Here is an 18,006-nt window from a genome sequence, read left to right on the forward strand (position 1 = left end):
GAATATAATCAAGCTCTGGATCCAGAGTGATCCATATGTCCATCCTTTAATTTCTTTTCTACCAGAGCCAATTAATTCTCTGTCAGCTTTAGCTGATAATTTTCTTGGACTATTTAAGTCCGTATCATCTTGCAAGGTTTGAAATAAATTACTTAGTTCTTGAATTGTTAATCCAGTTGTGGGCCATAGACAGTTAATATCTCCCAGCAATTTTTGAAAATCATTAAGAGTGCTAAGATAGTGTTAATTTCACCTAATGGTGTAAGCCATTTTCTTGCTTAAGGGTAGGTAGGTTTTTCCCCCTTCCTTCCCTCCCTCCCTCCCTCCCTCCCTCCCTCCCTCCCTCTCTTTCTTGAGACACTGTCTCACTGTGTATAGCCTTGGCTAGGTTGGAACTCACTATGTAAATCAGGTTGTTCTCAAGGCACAAACCCTTCTGTGCCTGCTCGGATTAATGGTGTGCACTACCACACCCAACTCCTTATATCAGTTATTAATGTTCTATGGACTTCATATGTGCTCAGTATATATCCATTTCATCTTTCAAGGTATCGGAAACAGGCACTGAAATGGCATCCGGACAAAAATCCTGAAAATAAAGAAGAAGCAGAGCGGAAATTCAAACAAGTAGCTGAGGCCTATGAGGTGTTATCGGATGGTAAGTCCATCTGAGCTTGTGAAGGGCAGGTCTTTCCAGAGATAGCAGAAGACAGACAAAGGGTTTGTTTGCCCCCCTTCCCAAAAGGGTTCATTTTCTTGTGGACGTTGCATCTGGTACAGCTAACTACCAGTGCTGAGGAGCTATAGGCTATGGGGAGATTTTCCTGGCTGGAGTTGAGGGAGAGTTGGGTTTAAGAACTTTTGTGTCCACTCCTGATCATCTTGACCTTATCTCCATTGTTCTACTGCAGCAGGACTTTATTAATGGGATTAGAAAGGGATTGAACATTCTGCTCCAGTTTTGACCTTGATTCCCTACTTTGGATCTAGAGCATAGGCATTAGGTGCCTTTGTGAAGATGGGTTGTGTTTTGCAATTAGGTGAAGGATTAGCTGTCAGCTAGGGACAGCCATCAAGTTTGAGTTTGTGGCAAAGGAAAGATTTGTATCTGTAGGCCTGGGGACAGTGCCAGAGACTGGAAAAGTCCTGTCCACATCGCTAGCTTAGGATGTTGGGTGACTTGGCATGAGTCAAGGCAGAGGGTTGACTTCAAAAGGTTCTGTACTGATTCACTGACCACAGAAAATAAGAAATAGGTTCTTATCATTAAGAATCTGTTTCTAGAAGGAACCTGAGGTAAAACTCACTGAGCCAGCTTATTGGCATGCAACTCCTTGCATTATCTATGCTCTGACGTGTCCCCTTCTCCCCACTTTTAAAGGCAAATCTGGAAACTCTACTTCACAAGTATCTTTTTTTTTTAACTTATGAAAACACTGGTAACTGGAATCCTACAAATGTGACAATGTCTTCACACTGTTGGGACTTTTGAGCTAGTGGCTGCAGCCTGGGCCTCAGAGCTTGTGTCACTGCTTACAAGGGCTCTTCTCACTCAAAATAGGGTTCTTCGTTATTTTGTTTCCCCGGTTGTGGAAGATGAGATTTTGGGGAGAACAGAATGATGTATGTAAGTGGCAGCTGTGCTTTTCTGCCCTAGTCCAGAATGCAGAGGCAACAGGGACTGTGTGGGTACCAGCACAGCACCTGTGAGTCCCGTGTGCTGTGCACACAGGCAGTCTCCTTCCTTCTATGGAGTGTGCTTAGCTGCTTTCCACTCTACCCTTAACGGCCCCTGGACTTGGTAGTAAGTAATCTCCAAGCATTTGTAGTAGTAGGTTTTCAACTGGTCTTTTGAGAGAGAGAGTCAACTGCCTCTTTTTTAAAGTTAGGGTCTCCTAACTCTGGACCTAGATTTAAAAATTGGGAAAATACTGATTGAATTTGGAGGATTTGAAAGAACTTGCCCATAATAATTGTTTTTCTCAAATTTAAAGCAAAAAAGCGGGACATCTATGACAAATACGGCAAAGAAGGATTAAATGGTGGAGGAGGAGGAGGTATGTCAATGTACTTTCTCTTTGGAGACATAGGTCTTGACAAGTCATCCATGTTTGTTGAGTTCATATGATTTGTACCCGATAGTCAATACAGAGTAGTCTAGAAAGTGGTAAATTTGGGTAGACACAGAGGAATGCTTATAATCTTATCACCTTGGGAGGCTGAGTGATGCAGGATAGTGCCTGTGAATTGAGAGCCTGCCTGGTGGGTGTCAGGTGGGTGTTTGTATGATTATAGTTCTTGTGACAGGTCTTGCCTCCTTAAAGGAGTTTTTTTTTTTTAAAAAAAAAAAAAAGAAAAGAAAAGAACCAAAAGAGACTTGGGCTCAGAGTTGAGGGCCAGCCTGCTTCATTTACATAGACCCGTCAAGTTAGGATGTTTATATTGAGCTATATAGTGTGATAGATAACCTTACTGTGTTTTCGGCAGTGAACCTATTCAGGTTTAAACAGCACACACTCCCTGTCTTGTGAAGGTGGTGTTCAATAAATGAGCTGCTTCATCGTGGTCCTTAGAATTCTTGCCGTGACCTAACGTGAGCACGTTGTACTTATGGAGAAATTGATGGAATATGTTACCAGCTTCCATAGGCCTTTATTATAACTAGTGACAAAACCAGTGGGAAATCTGTAGACAGTGCTAGGCAAGTGCAGTTAGCATCAATAAGGCTTCTGGTTTCTAGAATCCCAGATGTGTGGAATGTGTTCTCTCTTTTAGACCATGAAGCATGTAATGTTTTATGAACAAACATTATTTAGAAACGCCCGAATTCATAGGCTAAACACTTTACTGTGCTTGTATAGGTGGAAGTCATTTTGACAGTCCGTTTGAGTTTGGCTTCACATTCCGGAATCCAGATGATGTCTTCAGGGAATTTTTTGGTGGAAGGGACCCATTTTCATTTGACCTCTTTGGTAAGTAACTGCTTGGTCCATTCTTTTGTCTTTTGTCGGCCTGGTGAGGGCTCGTGGTGCCCTTTGCACTTAACACTGTGCCATATTACTAACCTTTTATCTTTACAGACCAGTGGAATCATCAGATATTTTCTGCCAGCCTTTTCAGGCCTTTTGAATTTGTGACGGCAACAATAAGTTTAGTGTATTCTTCCTCTTTTCTGTGTGTATTGTTCTAGCCTCGTAAATTTGTCTTCGCCCTCCAGCGAACCCATGGTTGGGACAGGATAGGATGTTGGAAATCTGTTCTTAAATGTTTTATCTTTTTTAACAAGTTTTATTTCTTGCTTTGGTGCTGAGGATTTGAACCCAGGACCTTGGATATACTGTCATTTTTAGCACTGACCTACCACCACTGTACAAGCTAGTTTATGTATTAATTTGTGAGTTTGTGAAATTCACTAAGCATCATAGATGCTGTTGAGAACATACAGGTTCCATAAACACCCTTTTCTAACTGCAGTCCACTTAAAGAGTTGTGAAGAGAGGGTGCGTCTGGAGCCAGGCAGCAGGAATCAGGAGTGTGAGGGTGATGTTAAGGGAGTGGTGCCGGTGACAGCTTTGGATTGTGGGAAATAGATTCTCCCATCTTCTGCCTGACTCTGGACTCTTAGGGGCTTGTGCACAGGAGCCTTTCCATGCCTTTGTTGGTGTCAGTAACTAGAGATGTTCCATATTGCTGAGACATATTTGAGTGTTTGACATGGGAGGTCAGGATCGAACGTGCTGTTGCTGCCTCTTTTTGTCTGGGTGCACTGAAAGGGAAACACATCCTGTGTGGCTGAAGAGACTCCAACACCACCAGCAACTCCCCAAGAGGAAAAAAGACAGTGTGTCTACCAGTAATACCAGAGGGAGACAGGTGGGAGCCCCACATGGCATGATGTTAATGGGTGTGAAGAGGAACAAGTCACCCTGGATCTGGTCTGGTAGGTCTTAGACTTTTCATGGTGTGGGTGTGATCCTGTATGTAGTTGATCTCAGTATTGATCTCTGTGTGTGTGTGTGTGTGTGTGTGTGTGTGTGTGTGTGTGTGTGTGTGTGAGAGAGAGAGAGAGAGAGAGAGAGAGAGAGAGAGAGAGAGAGAGAGAGAGAGAGAGTTTCCTTTATCCTGCCTTTCTGAGGGAAGGAAAACTGAATGTTGTTGCTAGTAAGGGTTGGGATGGACTGTAGTTTGACACTGAAGACCTGCTTGTTTTTTGGTGCTCCCCCCGCCCCCCACAGGGTTTCTCTGTGTAGCTTTGGAGCCTGTCCTGGAACTGTTCTGTATCCCAGGCTGGGCTCAAACTCAGAGATCTGCTTGCTCTGCCTCCTGAGTATTGGGATTAAATGCGTGCCCCACCAGTGCCCAGCAAACTGCTTGGTTTTAAAGTTAATGAAAAACATACAGAAAGTTCCCTATAAACAAATTAGTAAGAGCGAGGCCTATGACCCAAAGATTGTAGGACATTTAAAATTACAGATTAAGGAATAGCTCCCTAGCAGTATACAATCCGAATATGGCTCAACAGGTAAAGACACTTGTCACCAAATCTGAGGACCTGAATTTGGTGCTTGAGCATTTGCACAGGAACCACTAATAAATAAATGTGTGTTTAAAAAAAAAAAATTTTAAGATCTCTCTTTCTAGCCTTTATGTACATACTTCAGACAAAGCAGTGAGTGATTTATAATAGGCTTAGAAATGAACATTATTGTATCCATTGTTACCTGAATGTTGAGAAGTGCAGATGTGACTCTAAGAAAACTAGAAACAGGTAGGTAGGTGGGATCATGCACAGCTGCAGTAGCAGCTCTTGTCCAAGGCAGCCCACCCTGCCTTGCAGTACTCTTGTCTCAAGAAGCAAAACAGAACAACAAAAATCACTGCTGGTATTTTTTCTTCAAAAACAAGCCTTTAGTAAATACCACCTTGGTTTGTTGTGGGACAGAGTGGTGTTGGACAGAGTCTGTTCTGATCTCCTTTCCGAGTAGAACAGCTTGTGCGGTAATATGATGAAGTAGGCTAACTCCTTCTCTGAGAAGGTCATGTATCTGAAGTACTGCTATATCTTCCCCCGACTAAAGAAAAATTGAAGTCTGTTGTGTGGTACACATCTTTATAATCCAGAACTTGGGAAACTGAGGCAGAAGGATCATGAGTTTGGGGCCATCAAGGCTACATAGTGAACCTTTTTTTTCCTTTTCTTTCTTTCTTTAAATACAGGGTTTTTCTGTAACTGCCCTGGCTGTCCTGGAACTTGCTCTGTAGACCAGGCTAGCCTCCAACTCAGAGAGATGATCCCTCTACCTCCCCAAAGTTGTGCACCACCACTCCTGGCTACATAGTAAATCTTAACAACAACAAAAACACTTAAAACAACTCTTCAAAATCTCACTTTGGGTGGATGTTGCTCAGTGGTTGCCTAGTGTGTATGAACCCTGGATTGTGTCCCTAACACTGTCACAGAAAAGTGTGTGTGTGTGTTCCTCTTTAGTGAATCACGTGGTCAGTGCTTGTTTTCCTTGAGAAAAAGAATCGGACACTCTAGCCTTTGGACAATTCTTTCTATGGGAGGTATATATTAGAGCTTTTAATTAGATAAGCTTAAGTTTTTATCAGTAGTGCAAGACTGTACTAGGCTTGTTGAGGTCTGCTCCATCTCAGGTATGGCTCAGGTAGGCACTCCTTCCCTGCATTGCCGTGATGAGTGTGGCAGTGATACTTCTTCAATCCATTCTTGTAGGTCTTCTAGGGGACTTCCATTTTCAGGCAGTAAGGATTTTCGCACAGGAAAAGAAGCTACTCCACGGCTACTACGTGTATGAGGTGACCGTGCAGCCTGCTGGTGGTATGTGGAGTGTAGACTGGGTCCTTCGTGCAGGGCTGGGGATCCTAGTGCATGGTCAGCAGCATCCAGAGCCCTTGTAAACCAGTCACAGTGTCTATTGATTGTAGCCAGTGAATCTTCACTTTTCAATTTTTACACACCAAATTTATTTATTTCTATATTTCTTTTTTGGAGGGGGAGGGGTTTGGTGTTTCAGAGTAGCTCAATTTATTATAAATATCCTGGATGCAGTATAATGTAGTGTGCTTGTTTTACCTACTGAGAGATTGAGACAGGAGGTTCCTAAGTTTGAGACTGTTCTGGGTTTTATAGACCTAATCCTTTCTATCTCTTCAAAAGTCACTTTTAAGATTTTATTTTAAACATAGTCCAGGCTTTCCCTGTTTTTCTGGTCAGCCTTCCAAGTGCTGGGATCACACAATGTCCTTATGTCCTGTTGTAAGGTATTGTTGAGCTACACTGTGCTCAAAATGTTCAGGTCTCTTACCCTGGTGAATGGGATGGGGTCCTCAGATTCAGAGACCTGGAGCAGGCAGATGCTTTGGGATCCTGCAGGAGCTAAAACACCTTTCCCTGTGATTAGCCACTTTTTCAGAAAAATCCCTGTAGGCAGTTTCCACAAGGAGCTCCCCAGTGGAGGGGAATGCATGTGGAATGTTGAGGCCAGCTGGCCTTTACATTTCCCAGAGTGTGGATCTCACCCACAAATGAGTTGAAATGCTGATTGAAAACAGAATATGCATTAATTTGAATTAGGATGATCTCTTCATATGTTTTACTGACCCAGAACAATATTTTACTTGTGTCCTGATTATGTAAAGTGGTAGTGTAAGACCGACAAGTACCCAGCAGTGGGCTTTTCATTCTTACTAGTTATGGCAGGAAGTATCTATCTCTTAGAGAACTGTGTGGGTTTAATGCCACATTTTAGTTTCGTTCTCACTTTGGAATGCCCAAAGCAAACTACCTTTGACACTGTTGGCAGAGGGTCTCTTCTCTCTCTCCCACGCAGTATGCTCTTTCTTCACAAATTCTGGGGAAGGAAGTAGTAGGCCACCGGAAAAGGCCCGTGGTGTGGAGAACCTTGGGGGAGGGTGACTGTATGGAGGGTAATTTTTCTGAGCCGTAATTTTAATGTAGTGAGTCAGTCGTTTTACTCCCCAGGATTCGAGGAAGTGGCCAGTGAGGACTTGGAGCCTAGTGAAGATCTAGACCAGCCCTGTTTTGAGGAGTCAGTAGAAGACGCCCTGAGTGACGAGCACAGTGAGGTTTTGGATGTGATATCCAGTGAGGAGCTGGACCTTAGTGAAGATGAGTCAAGTGAAGGCTGTAGCTGGGGCCAGGGCGGACTTCTCAGTGAGGACCTGGACCTCGTCTCCAGCGAGGAGGAAGCCAGTCTCGGGGATGCCGAGGAGCTCAGCGAGGAGTATGAGGAGCTACTGAGCGAGGAGGAGCACAGTGGGCCGGAACCCGAGGCGCTGCTTGTTCAACAATAAACAAAAGGAATGGCCTGGGTCTCTTTTATAAGAAGGTTTATTTTATTTAAAATTTATCTAGAATAAAAAGAAATTGCTTCTATCACCGCCATGTTGTATGTGGTCAGATTCCCAGAGTTGACCTGGAGACCAGGGAGGGGTGGGGGCCCAGATGCCCCAGGCCAGCCCTCTTTGTAGGATGGCTGGGCTACAGCCCAGGTAACACTGGGCTGCTGAAACCAAGCACTCAGTCCTAGTGGTTTAAACAACAAACTTGCTCCGTGCTGCAGGTCAAGGTAAAGGCATGCCAGGGTCCCTGCTAGCTGAAGCAGATGTGCTGTGGGCAGCTCTTCTGTGTCCAGCTTCTCCTGTGACCAGTGCTGACCCCTGGTCCATGAGTTCATTTGATCTCGACTTCAGGGAGCTGCTAGTAGAAAAGCTCAGATCTGTTGAGATGAGATTACAGCTCAGGAAGACTCAGCAGTTGCATAGGTTTAAATTCTAGTCTGTACGGTTTAGGAGCTAGTAATAAACTTAGAAGTAGAAAATCGTGAAAGCTGGGGATGTTGGAAGAGTTGGAAGTTAGAAAGAATGCAGAGATCAGAGTGGAAGTGACAGAAGAGATGGCTTAATATTGCACATGGATTGTGACTCTGCGTCTCCGGCTCGACCACAGCCGTCCTTACAAAGTGCTAGTTCTCTCCCCAGTGGGATAAGATTTAAAAGTATATAGAAACGTGTTGGACCAGTTTCCTTCCAGATAGTAAGATGCCTGTATCTTTCATTAGCTTCCTTGCTTGTTCTTAAAGGAAAATGGACTGTTGAGGTGTAGAGGCTACATTAAATTAGAGATTGATACCTAACCTAAGGGAGGGGAATGGAGGCTGCTTTGGTGATTTCTTTCTGGAATAAGCTGGGTAGTTCAAAGAATGCTGAATAGAGGATGTGCTATTTGAAGTTTTTGTGAGGCTTGTGTTCTTCTTTCCTATAGCAGACTGACACCTGGCCATCCCCACAGTATTCTTGAGGTTTTCATGTACTTTTTGAGATTTTCCTGTAGTATTTCCTGTTTAACCCTCCCTCTCCCTACCTTGTTTGGTTACACCTTTTTTTTTTTTTAAATTAAAGACAGGATCCACTCCACATAGCTCCACCTGGTGGCCTGGAATTTGCTATGTAGACCAGCCTAGTTTCAAACTCATTGGCCTGCCTTTGCCTCTTCCTCCCAAGTGCTAACTAAGATTAAAGGGGTGGGCACCACACCTAGCTTAGTTCACATACTTTCATGTTGTATTCATGGCAGTGGACAGCTCAGAGATGAGTGTGACATCCTCAATGGGTATCCTTGATGTCCTTGACAGGAAGAGTAGTTTAATCAATCCCAAGCATACTGGTGTGGGTTTAGGGAACAATGGCATTGTCTTCCCCTTTAGTTTACCTTGGGGAAGGTAAGCAGCAGGCTCACATTGTATGAGACTGCAGTTAGCACCGAAGATAGAACTAAACATTTTAGAGTAGAAAGGAGCCCCCTCACCCCTCAGCAGAGTCACTGTGTGCCCCAGCATGCTGCTTCTAGGAGGGAGTTCCCCGAGGCTCCTCATGAACTAGATTAATTATACACAAAATCACTTAGAGGTTGGAATTTAAACAAACTCAACATCTTTTACTTAGTGCCAGTCTCCATCCTGGGTGCCATGTGGGCTAGTGTAGTCCCTGGCTGTGGTTTTTGTTTCTGTTAATTCCAAGTAGTTATTTTTCACTCTTGAAATATAAAAGATACCACTTGAAAAATTGTAGTTGTACTGAGTAAGTGCTTTAATTTTAGCTCTTAGGCAGTGGGATTAGTGTTTGCCCTGTACATCTCCTTAGGATGACTCATTGTCTTTTTTCCCCCTCTTTTTAAATAATTTATTTTTATTTTATGTGCATTTGTGTTCTGCTTGCATGTATGTCTGTGTGAGTGCGTCAGATTCCCTGGAACTGGAGTTACAGACAGTTGTAAGCTGCTACATGGGTGCTGGGAATTGAACCTGGTCTTCTGGAAGAGCAGCTAGAGCTCTGAACTGCTGAGCCATCTCCCCAACCCTGTATTTTTCTTTTTGTTTTTGCTTGAGAACTGGTTTCACTGTGTGGCTCTGGCTAGCTGAGACTCTATAGCAAGCAGTCCTTTTGTCTCCTTAGCGCTAGGATTAGGGGCCTGTGCTACTGCTTAGCAGTTGGACTGTGAGGTCCGTTCCAGTGAATTGCTGAAAACCCAAGCTCTCAAGTGCTGGCATTATAAGCCTGGGCTGCTGTGTAGTATTGGTAGTTTGATTTTAAAGTTACACATAGAATTTTTAGATGTTAGGAATTCCTATGGTGTATATTCTCTCTCTCTCTCTCTCTCTCTCTCTCTCTCTCTCTCTCTCTCTCTCTCTCTCTCTCTCTCTCTGTGGTCGGCTTTTTGTATTTGGGAGTTGATCTGGAAGCACAGGATGGAGTGTTAGGGCTATGAAAATTAGTCCATTTCTCCCTGCTGTCTGTGGGGAGCTGTGTGGTGTTGTGGTGTGTGTGGTTTTGCTCGTGGGCTTTCACTGGCTGGAGTTGATAGCAACATCAGATTTGAAGCTAGCAGCCCTGGGAAATTGAAAATGTGAGTGTTTCACCAGTCTTACACATTTACTTCCTTTAGGCTTTTTGTTACCTTTTATGCTTCTCAGTGTGTGTGTGTGTGTGTGTGTGTGTGTGTGTGTGTGTGTCTCCACTTAGAGATACTTTTGTTAAGTCACTATAGAAGGCTAGTTTCTTCAGTGTCAGAAAACAGGACCATACAAAGTTTCTCCTTAAAACATTTTAAAATTTAGTGTGTATGGGTGTTTTCCTGCATGTATATGGTGCATACCTGGTGCTTGCATAGGCCAGAAGAGGGAGTCTGGTCCCTTGAGGTTGAAGTTGAGAGTGGTTGTGAGCCACCACATGACTGTGGGGGAATTGAACCCCCTGGGTGCTCTGGAAGAACAGTCAATGCTCTAACCTGATGAACCACCCCATTCCCTCTTTAAAAGTGTTGTTATATTACAGTGTGTGTGTGTGTGTGTGTGTGTGTGTGTGGTGCTGTTGGTCAGGACATTTTATAGTTTTCTCTATCCATCTTGATAGATTGCACTCATGTTGGCAGGCGTCTTTATCCACCGAGGCATCTTAGTAGCCCTTGTTTGTTTCCATTCTTTGAGACAGGGTCTTACTTTGTAACAGTCCCAGCTGGCTTCAAACTTGTGATCTCATCAGCTTCCTGATTGTTATTAGAGTATAGATAAATGTATTTTTTTTTTAAGGTTTATTTATTATGTATACAGTGTTCTGCCTGTATGCCAGAAGAGGGCACCAGATTTCATTATAGATGGTTGTGAGCCACCATGTGGTTGCTGGGAATTGAACTCAGGACCTCTGGAAGAACAGTCAGTGCTCTTAACCTCTGAGCCATCTCTCCAGCCCCTAGATAAATGTATTTTAACATTGTAAGTGAAACCATACATTATGGGATGGAGCACATAGCCTAGCACATGTTAAGCAAGTGCTCCACCACTGAGCTAGCTAATTGCAGCCCCCAAATAATCCAAACAATGTTTAAGGAGGAATTGCAGGCTACGACCCTTGAGTTTAGTATAGATGGCCCCTATTATATTGTTTTGTACCCTTAAAAAATAACAAAATCCAGACCACTAAATAAAACTTAAGCATTTGCAAAATAAAGACATAGTTGGGGCGGGACATAAGATGTCTTAGCTAGTAAAAACACTTGTGCAAATCTGATACCTTGAGTACAACCATGGACAGTAAAGGTGGGAGAGGAGAACTGACTCCAGAGTTGTCCCGGGACTTCGTGTGCATGCTGTTAGCATCCCCACTCCAGATTGTGTACACAGACATACTCTTAACGATTTCAGGAAAGACAAATGCTTGGTTAGTTGAAGATTAGCTGTGGAGAATTTGTTTTCTTGCTGGTGATGTGGTTTGACCCCCACTTTCTGAGTTACCATATAGTGAGTGTGTTTTTGCTGTGTCAGACAGCTCGCATCCTGTGTCCTCTTCCGGTTTCCGGACACTAGACCCATATGAACAAACCCACACAGAGACATACACTTATAAATTTAAAATGTGTTTTCAAAGTAGTTAATAAATGAATTCCATAAAAGATGGTCTCCTTTAGTCCCATCTCAGACAGCAGTTGACTTCATTTGTTCACCCTGTATTATTAGTAAACTCCTGCTGGTGACCACACCATGTTCCTTTCATCCACCCACTGCCAGACCTCGGAAGAAGATAGCCAGGGCCATTGGCCAGTTGAGTCCTGTTTTCTTGGACTCAGCTTTAGGCAGTGCTGCCTGGCTGGCCAGTCTTGTTCAGAATAACCTTGACCGCTTGTGCCTCTGCTCTGGCCCCTGTGATCCTATCCTGATAAAGCCCTTTTGGGGGAATGCCAGCCGGAGACCCCTTTTCTGGAACCAGGGCTCCCTGAGATGTCGTGTTTGTGTTCATCTGACTGCAGGCAGACCAGCCAGTTCTTGTGCTGGTTTCTCATGTCTGTTTGTCGTTATGTGTCTGCGACATCCTTCTTCATGCATTTGTGTTTGAAAGTACGTAGTGTATGATTCTTTACAGATTTCCCACTTTCCTAGGGGAAATAAAAACACTAAGGTAAGTTTAAAAGGTAATTCTAAATACTATATTGTTAGCTGCCATAATGAAAAACTGAATTTGCTGCTCACTTTAGATTGCAATGTTGATATATGTTAGATGTAGAGTATTCTTGCTGAGTCATTGGTCAGCGGTGCACCACTCCCTACCCCCCCTCCCCCACCCCACCCCCAGTTTTTTATTTATCCCTGGCTGTCATGGAACTCCTGTAGACCAGGCTGGCATCTAAGTCAGAGAACCTCTGGCCTCTGTGCTGTGGCCACCCCCACCCCCACCCCCGTCCGAAAGAGCTGATATCAAAGGTGTGTACCACCATGCCTGGCTATTGAAAAAGCCCTTTCTTTTCAGGAGCATCATCATGTTTTCAGTTAAAGTGATGATCATTTGTCCCAGGCAGAGTACTTCAGATTCCACTGGTCTTATAAAAATTTAAGATTCTTGTATGTTCCTGTGAGTGTCCTGCCTGCCTGTGTTGCCTGTGTATCACATGGGTACTGCCCCTGGAGGTTAGGAGAGGGTGTCGGATCCCCTGGAACTGGAGTTGAGATGGTTGTCAGCCTCCCTGTCGTGTTAGGAACTGAACCTGTAAGAACAGCACATGCCTTTAACCTCTGAGTTTACTCTCCAGCTTTATCTTGTAAAAATTTCTTGGCCATCAAATTGGACAGAAATTGGGATGACAGCCTCATCAGGCTCATCAGCAATTGACAGCTACCTGTTGCTGCTGCCTTAGAACACTTGTAGATCAGGCTTGTCTGAAATTCAGCTGGAATTAAATGTGTGGGCCACACTGAATTATTTTGGCAAAAGCATCTCCTTCTATCTGGACAAGTATCTAAGGTTGGAGGCTGGAGAGATGGCTCATTCCTTGCAAGAGATTGGATTCCAGAACTCAAGTTGGGCATTTCACAACTGCCTTTAACTCCAGCTCTACGGTGACCGGATGCTTCTGGCCTTAGCATATACATGCACCTAACCTATCAAAGACATGTGTGCATAAAATAATGGAGCCCCCCCCCCGACCCAGAGATTTGTCCTAAACTTGAAACCATCTTTTCTAATGAGCCTAACTGTGTACTTTGTTGAATGGCACTCTGAAGGCTTGATAAAGAGCCAGGTGTATATGGACGCACCGTTCACATTATGAGTCTGGTCATTTGCTTTGTAGCTTTGGGCTTTATTTGAATGATACCAGTAAGTAAAAGTGTTGGGCATGTGCTCCAGACCTGCTAAGAGCTGTTGCTCTTAATAATAGTAAGATATTTGTTCCTAATGGACTAATGTGTATCAAGGGATTAACCTATTTTTCTTCTCCTATGGAAAAAATAAACTTGAAATTATTTTTATAACACATTTTCATTTGTTTCTAGAAGACCCATTTGATGACTTCTTTGGGAACCGAAGGGGTCCCCGAGGAAGCAGAAACCGAGGTACAGGCTCGTTTTTCTCTGCCTTCAGTGGATTTCCTCCTTTTGGAGGTGGATTTCCTGCTTTTGATACAGGTATTAAAGCCCTAAACGGATCAGTCTGAACAAGACTTTTAGCTAGCACAGTTTGAAGTTTGTAGGGGGCTGGGCAGGTCGTCTCTGTTTGCTTGGAAATCTATTTCCTGTCTTGAGTGTAGGTGTGTAGACTGTCAGGGTCTTGCTATATAGACAGGTGTGACGGTAAAGCTTGTAATCCTGGAGTTTGTAATGACACCCTATCTCAAAATATGAAAAGCCATGACCACCATTGTGGGACTGTAGGGCATATAGTTTTCCCCTGCCTTAAGGTGCTCATAAGGTGTATCCCAAAAGTCTGCATATGAGAAAACAAAGGGCATTATTCCCATCTTGAGAAAAATTCTACTGTTGTGTATGAGTACTTGGACACATGGATGCTATTGTGTGTGTTTGGAGGCCAGAGGGAGAGAGCTCTTGGGGGTGATTTTTCTCCTTCCACATGGGTTCTTGGTATAAAACTAAGGTCACCAGGTATTTTTTTTGTTTTGTTTTGTTTTTTTTCCTTTCTTTTTCTTTTTCTGGAGCTGAGGACCAAACCCAGGGCCTTGCGCTATACCACTGAGCTAAATCCCCAAACCCGGTCATCAGGTTTTTGTTTGTTTGTTTGTTTTTGTTTTTCGAGACAGGGTTTCTCTGTGTAGCTTTGCGCCTTTCCTGGAGCTCACTTGGTAGCCCAGGCTGGCCTCGAACTCACAGAGATCCGCCTGGCTCTGCCTCCCGAGTGCTGGGATTAAAGGCGTGCGCCACCAACGCCCGGCAGTCATCAGGTTTTAATGGCACGCTCTTATCAGCTGATATATCATGCATCTGGTTGCCCCTTAGAGTGTTTCTCAACCTGCTGCTCTTGACCCCTTGAGCGTGTCAAACAACTTTTCATAGGGATCTCCTAAGACCATCAGAAAACATAGATACTTACTTAAATTACAATTAATAACTAGCAAAATTACAGTTAGGAAGTAGCAGTGAAAATTTATGGTTGGGGTCACCACAACATGAATATCTATATTAAAGGGTGTCAGCATTATGAAGGTTGAGATTCACTGCTCTAGAGAATCATTAGTAATAATAATATTTTGTGTAAAGTAAACAAGAATAATGAGATTTAATTTCTTTATTTTGGTATGGGCTTCAATAATGTCGATTAGACTTCCAGCGCTCATTTCCTGTGGCTATCACCAGTCCTAGGTAGCAATAGAGCTTAAATGATTGAGACATGCCTAGGAATGTGACCTGTTTTAGTTTGAGAAACAGGAAATGTACTGAGGTCTTTAACTGTTTGGTACTAAGTAGATACCCCAGAGTAGGGGCAGTCTTTGGCAAGTTGGAAATACCAGTGAGCCAAAGCAAAGCATTTTGGGAGGAGAGACCACTGAAAGAAAGTAGCTATAGCTCTACAGAAGTGATTCTGGAGATGGCCATGCTGTTGACAGACATGTGTCTCCCACCTCAAATCTCAATCTATAGATAGACTAAGATGGTCTTGTGCTTAGGGGGAATCACCTGCCTTTTCATCCCACTTGGTTGGATTAATTTGTGCCATCACACTAGGACCTTGGCATATTGCTCTTTGAAGCAGCTTTTGGATGGTGGGGCTGGGCTAAGCCAAGTTGTGGCAGCACACTCAGGAGGGTGGCACACTCAAGAGGCAGTTCAAGGCCAGCCTGGTCCACAGAGTGAGTTCCAGGACAGCCAGGGCTACACAGAGAAGACTTTCTTTTGAAACCAAAAAAAAAAAAAAAAAAAAAAAAAGGGGTGTGTGTGTCTTTCAATTCCTTGTATTTGTGTATGCGTGGGCACTTGCTGGGGAGCAAGTGGCATGCATGGAGAGTGCAGTCAGTTCTCTTACTATGTGGGTCAGGGGCAAACCAGGCTTGACAACTGGTGCCTTAACCCACTGAGTCATCTCACTCGCCCTCTTGGACGCTTACTAAGTTTTGAACTTAGTAATTTTTTGCATGAATCCTTGAAGTATGCAGCCTTTAACTGTATTTTTTGTTTCTCTGTAGGATTCACCCCATTCGGCTCACTAGGGCATGGGGGCATCACTTCCTTCTCTTCAGCATCATTTGGCGGTAGCGGAATGGGCAACTTCAAATCAATATCAACTTCTACTAAGATAGTTAATGGCAAAAAAATTACTACAAAGAGGTATTTATCAATGAATTTATTTGTTTGCTTTTGAGGTAGTGAACTCACCTAGACCAGGCTGGCCTCAGATTCACAGAGAGCCACTTACCCCCGCCCCTAGGGCATTAAATGCTCAGTCAAGATCTTGACTTTCTTGATTCTTCTGCCTTTCATGATGGCAGTACTGTGGTTAGTGGTTTTCACACCACTGTTGTGCTATGGCTTGAAATGCAGGGCCTTGCCCACAGTAGGCAAGCATCCTACAAACTGAGCTTTCCCTCCAGCCCTTATTTTTCCACTTAAAAGTTTTTGACACTTGGTAGACCAGAATGACCTTGAACCCTCTAATCCTGCTCCTGTCTTCCTAGTGATGGGTTATAGTCATGCACATCACATGTAGTTTGTTCTTAGTCATGGGAGTCTGATGGCAGTGTTTCATGTGCTTGCTTTGCACATCCCTGCAAGCTGAATTTCTAAATCAGCTAAAGTTTTCAAGCCTTTGGCTTTCAATATTTGCTTAATGTTTACTTTGAGGCATGCCAGTGTGTGGTCCTGTGAGATGAGCTTTCCTGGCACTGTCAGAGTTGCAAAAGGAAAGTGGCTGAGTAGGAGAACCCTATGGTTGAGTTGGGCTGGAACCCAGGGTCCAGGTGCTCTGCCCTTTAGCCACACCTCAGCTCCAGCCTTATTCTCTGTGTTAGTAACATCTTGTGTATTGTTAGCAGACAGATTCACAGTGTTTATAGAGTCCAAACTTAGTTTGGACAGGACAACAATCTTAAAAAAAAATTCTTAAGCTGAATTTTGAGCTTAATTTTCATGGGCCTGTTCTATAAATTCTCATATTTATGAATATTATAAAAACTTTTTTTTTTGTGTGTGTGTGCTTCTAAGGAGGAGCCTAGGGTCATAAGTGTGCTAGGCAAACTCTCCATTCCAGTTGAACACCGGTTTCTAAATGAATCATTTCTTACAGAATTGTGGAGAATGGTCAGGAAAGAGTAGAAGTTGAGGAAGACGGACAGTTAAAGTCCCTGACGATAAATGGTAAGGAGCACCTGCTACGCTTGGATAACAAGTAATTCAACGCACGCGTTTAACAGAAACGGTAAACCATAACAAGCACCAGTTGAGGAATAACAGGAACTTTTTTTTTGAAGATTTCAAACGAACTCGACTTTCTGTATAACTGTACCTAATCTAAAGTATTTATAAAACAGCTCATCGGAGCCCCTATTTGTCATAGACTTTTGAGTTTGTTGTTGGGACCACAAAATAGGACCATTTTTTTGTCTTTAAAATTGTTGTAATCTCTGTATGCACTTTGCTTTAAACAAAAGAAAACAAAACGTAATCTGAGGTGAGCCCTGTGACTCTTGAGTAGTGCTAGGACAAGACTGTTGTTTAACACCAGCATGGATCTGCTTCCTTCCCATTGTGTTGACATGTGAGTGAGTAGTGTCAGCCTGCTGTGAAGTTAACATTGCCAGATGAACCTTCCACAGAAATATTTCAATTTTATTTTCAGTATTTAGTAATGAAAGCTATTACTGCATCAATGGTAATACATTTCTGGTTTAGTGTAAATTAAGGATGTTTTCTAGTTGTGCATGGATGCTGGCAAATTCGTCAGTTCTGACAATTGTTTAAATATGTAATGTTAAGCTTAGGTTTAAAAAAGCTGGTAATTTGGGTCTATGTCATTTGCTTAAAAAAAAAAAAAGAAAATAAATGCGAATGTGTTTGGTGCATTCTTTCATGAGTGGGGTCTGCAGCCTTCTTGTGTCTGTGTGATTTTGTGCCTGGGCTTCTCATGTCACTGCTGTGCTTCCTTCCATCATTATGGTGGATTCTGAGTGGAAGTCACATAGAGATCTGTCTTCAGTGTGTATGTACAGAGAGTATATGAAGACCTGTAAACAATGACCATCCGTGGGGGGGGGCGCTCTCAGATTATATGAAGACCTGTATAAATAATGAGTAACAACTTAGTGATTTGTTGAGGATTGAATCCAGGGCTTGATGTATGCTAGCCAGGTAGTTACCACTGATACCCTCTCATCCTTGTATTTTTGAAATCTCTTCTAAACAGCTCAGTCTAGTCTTGAACTCTAGATCTCCCTGCCTTCACTCCAAGGGATTATAGGCATGCTCCATCATGCTTTGGTGTTACAAATGTTAGTATAACAGTTTGTGAGGAAAAGGAACTGGTCCAGAAGTTTTCATTGAAAACTCTGTTGTAGTCTTCTAAGATAGTTTACAGACTATCACTTCAGGGCAGTGTGCATGGAACATCATGGTCTGATTAAAGCGCCAACAACAATGAATTTCTCTGGTTTTTCAGTCTGTAAAAATAACCTTTGGTTACAACAATTCTAGC

The 18,006-nt window shown here is 43.2% G+C and overlaps 1 protein-coding gene across 5 annotated transcripts in view; it reads left to right on the plus strand.

The window, feature by feature from the left end:
* Dnajb6 (DnaJ heat shock protein family (Hsp40) member B6) overlaps window positions 1-18,006 on the plus strand; it is a 57,238-nt gene that overhangs the window by 21,951 nt on the left and 17,281 nt on the right. For 2 of the 5 annotated variants that reach the window (XM_028864184.2, XM_028864186.2), the window contains exons 3-8: window positions 549-658; window positions 1,995-2,057; window positions 2,862-2,972; window positions 13,365-13,496; window positions 15,506-15,647; window positions 16,603-16,673. In XM_028864184.2, coding sequence (XP_028720017.1) covers window positions 549-658; window positions 1,995-2,057; window positions 2,862-2,972; window positions 13,365-13,496; window positions 15,506-15,647; window positions 16,603-16,673 — 629 coding nt within the window. Of the gene's footprint in view, window positions 1-548; window positions 659-1,994; window positions 2,058-2,861; window positions 2,973-5,737; window positions 5,843-7,006; window positions 7,421-13,364; window positions 13,497-15,505; window positions 15,648-16,602; window positions 17,390-18,006 lie in introns of those variants that run through there. The other 3 variants (XM_028864188.2, XM_028864185.2, XM_028864187.2) reach the window with 3 other exon arrangements.

This window comes from Peromyscus leucopus, chromosome 3, assembly GCF_004664715.2.
Source record: "Peromyscus leucopus breed LL Stock chromosome 3, UCI_PerLeu_2.1, whole genome shotgun sequence".
Lineage (NCBI taxonomy): Eukaryota > Metazoa > Chordata > Mammalia > Rodentia > Cricetidae > Peromyscus > Peromyscus leucopus.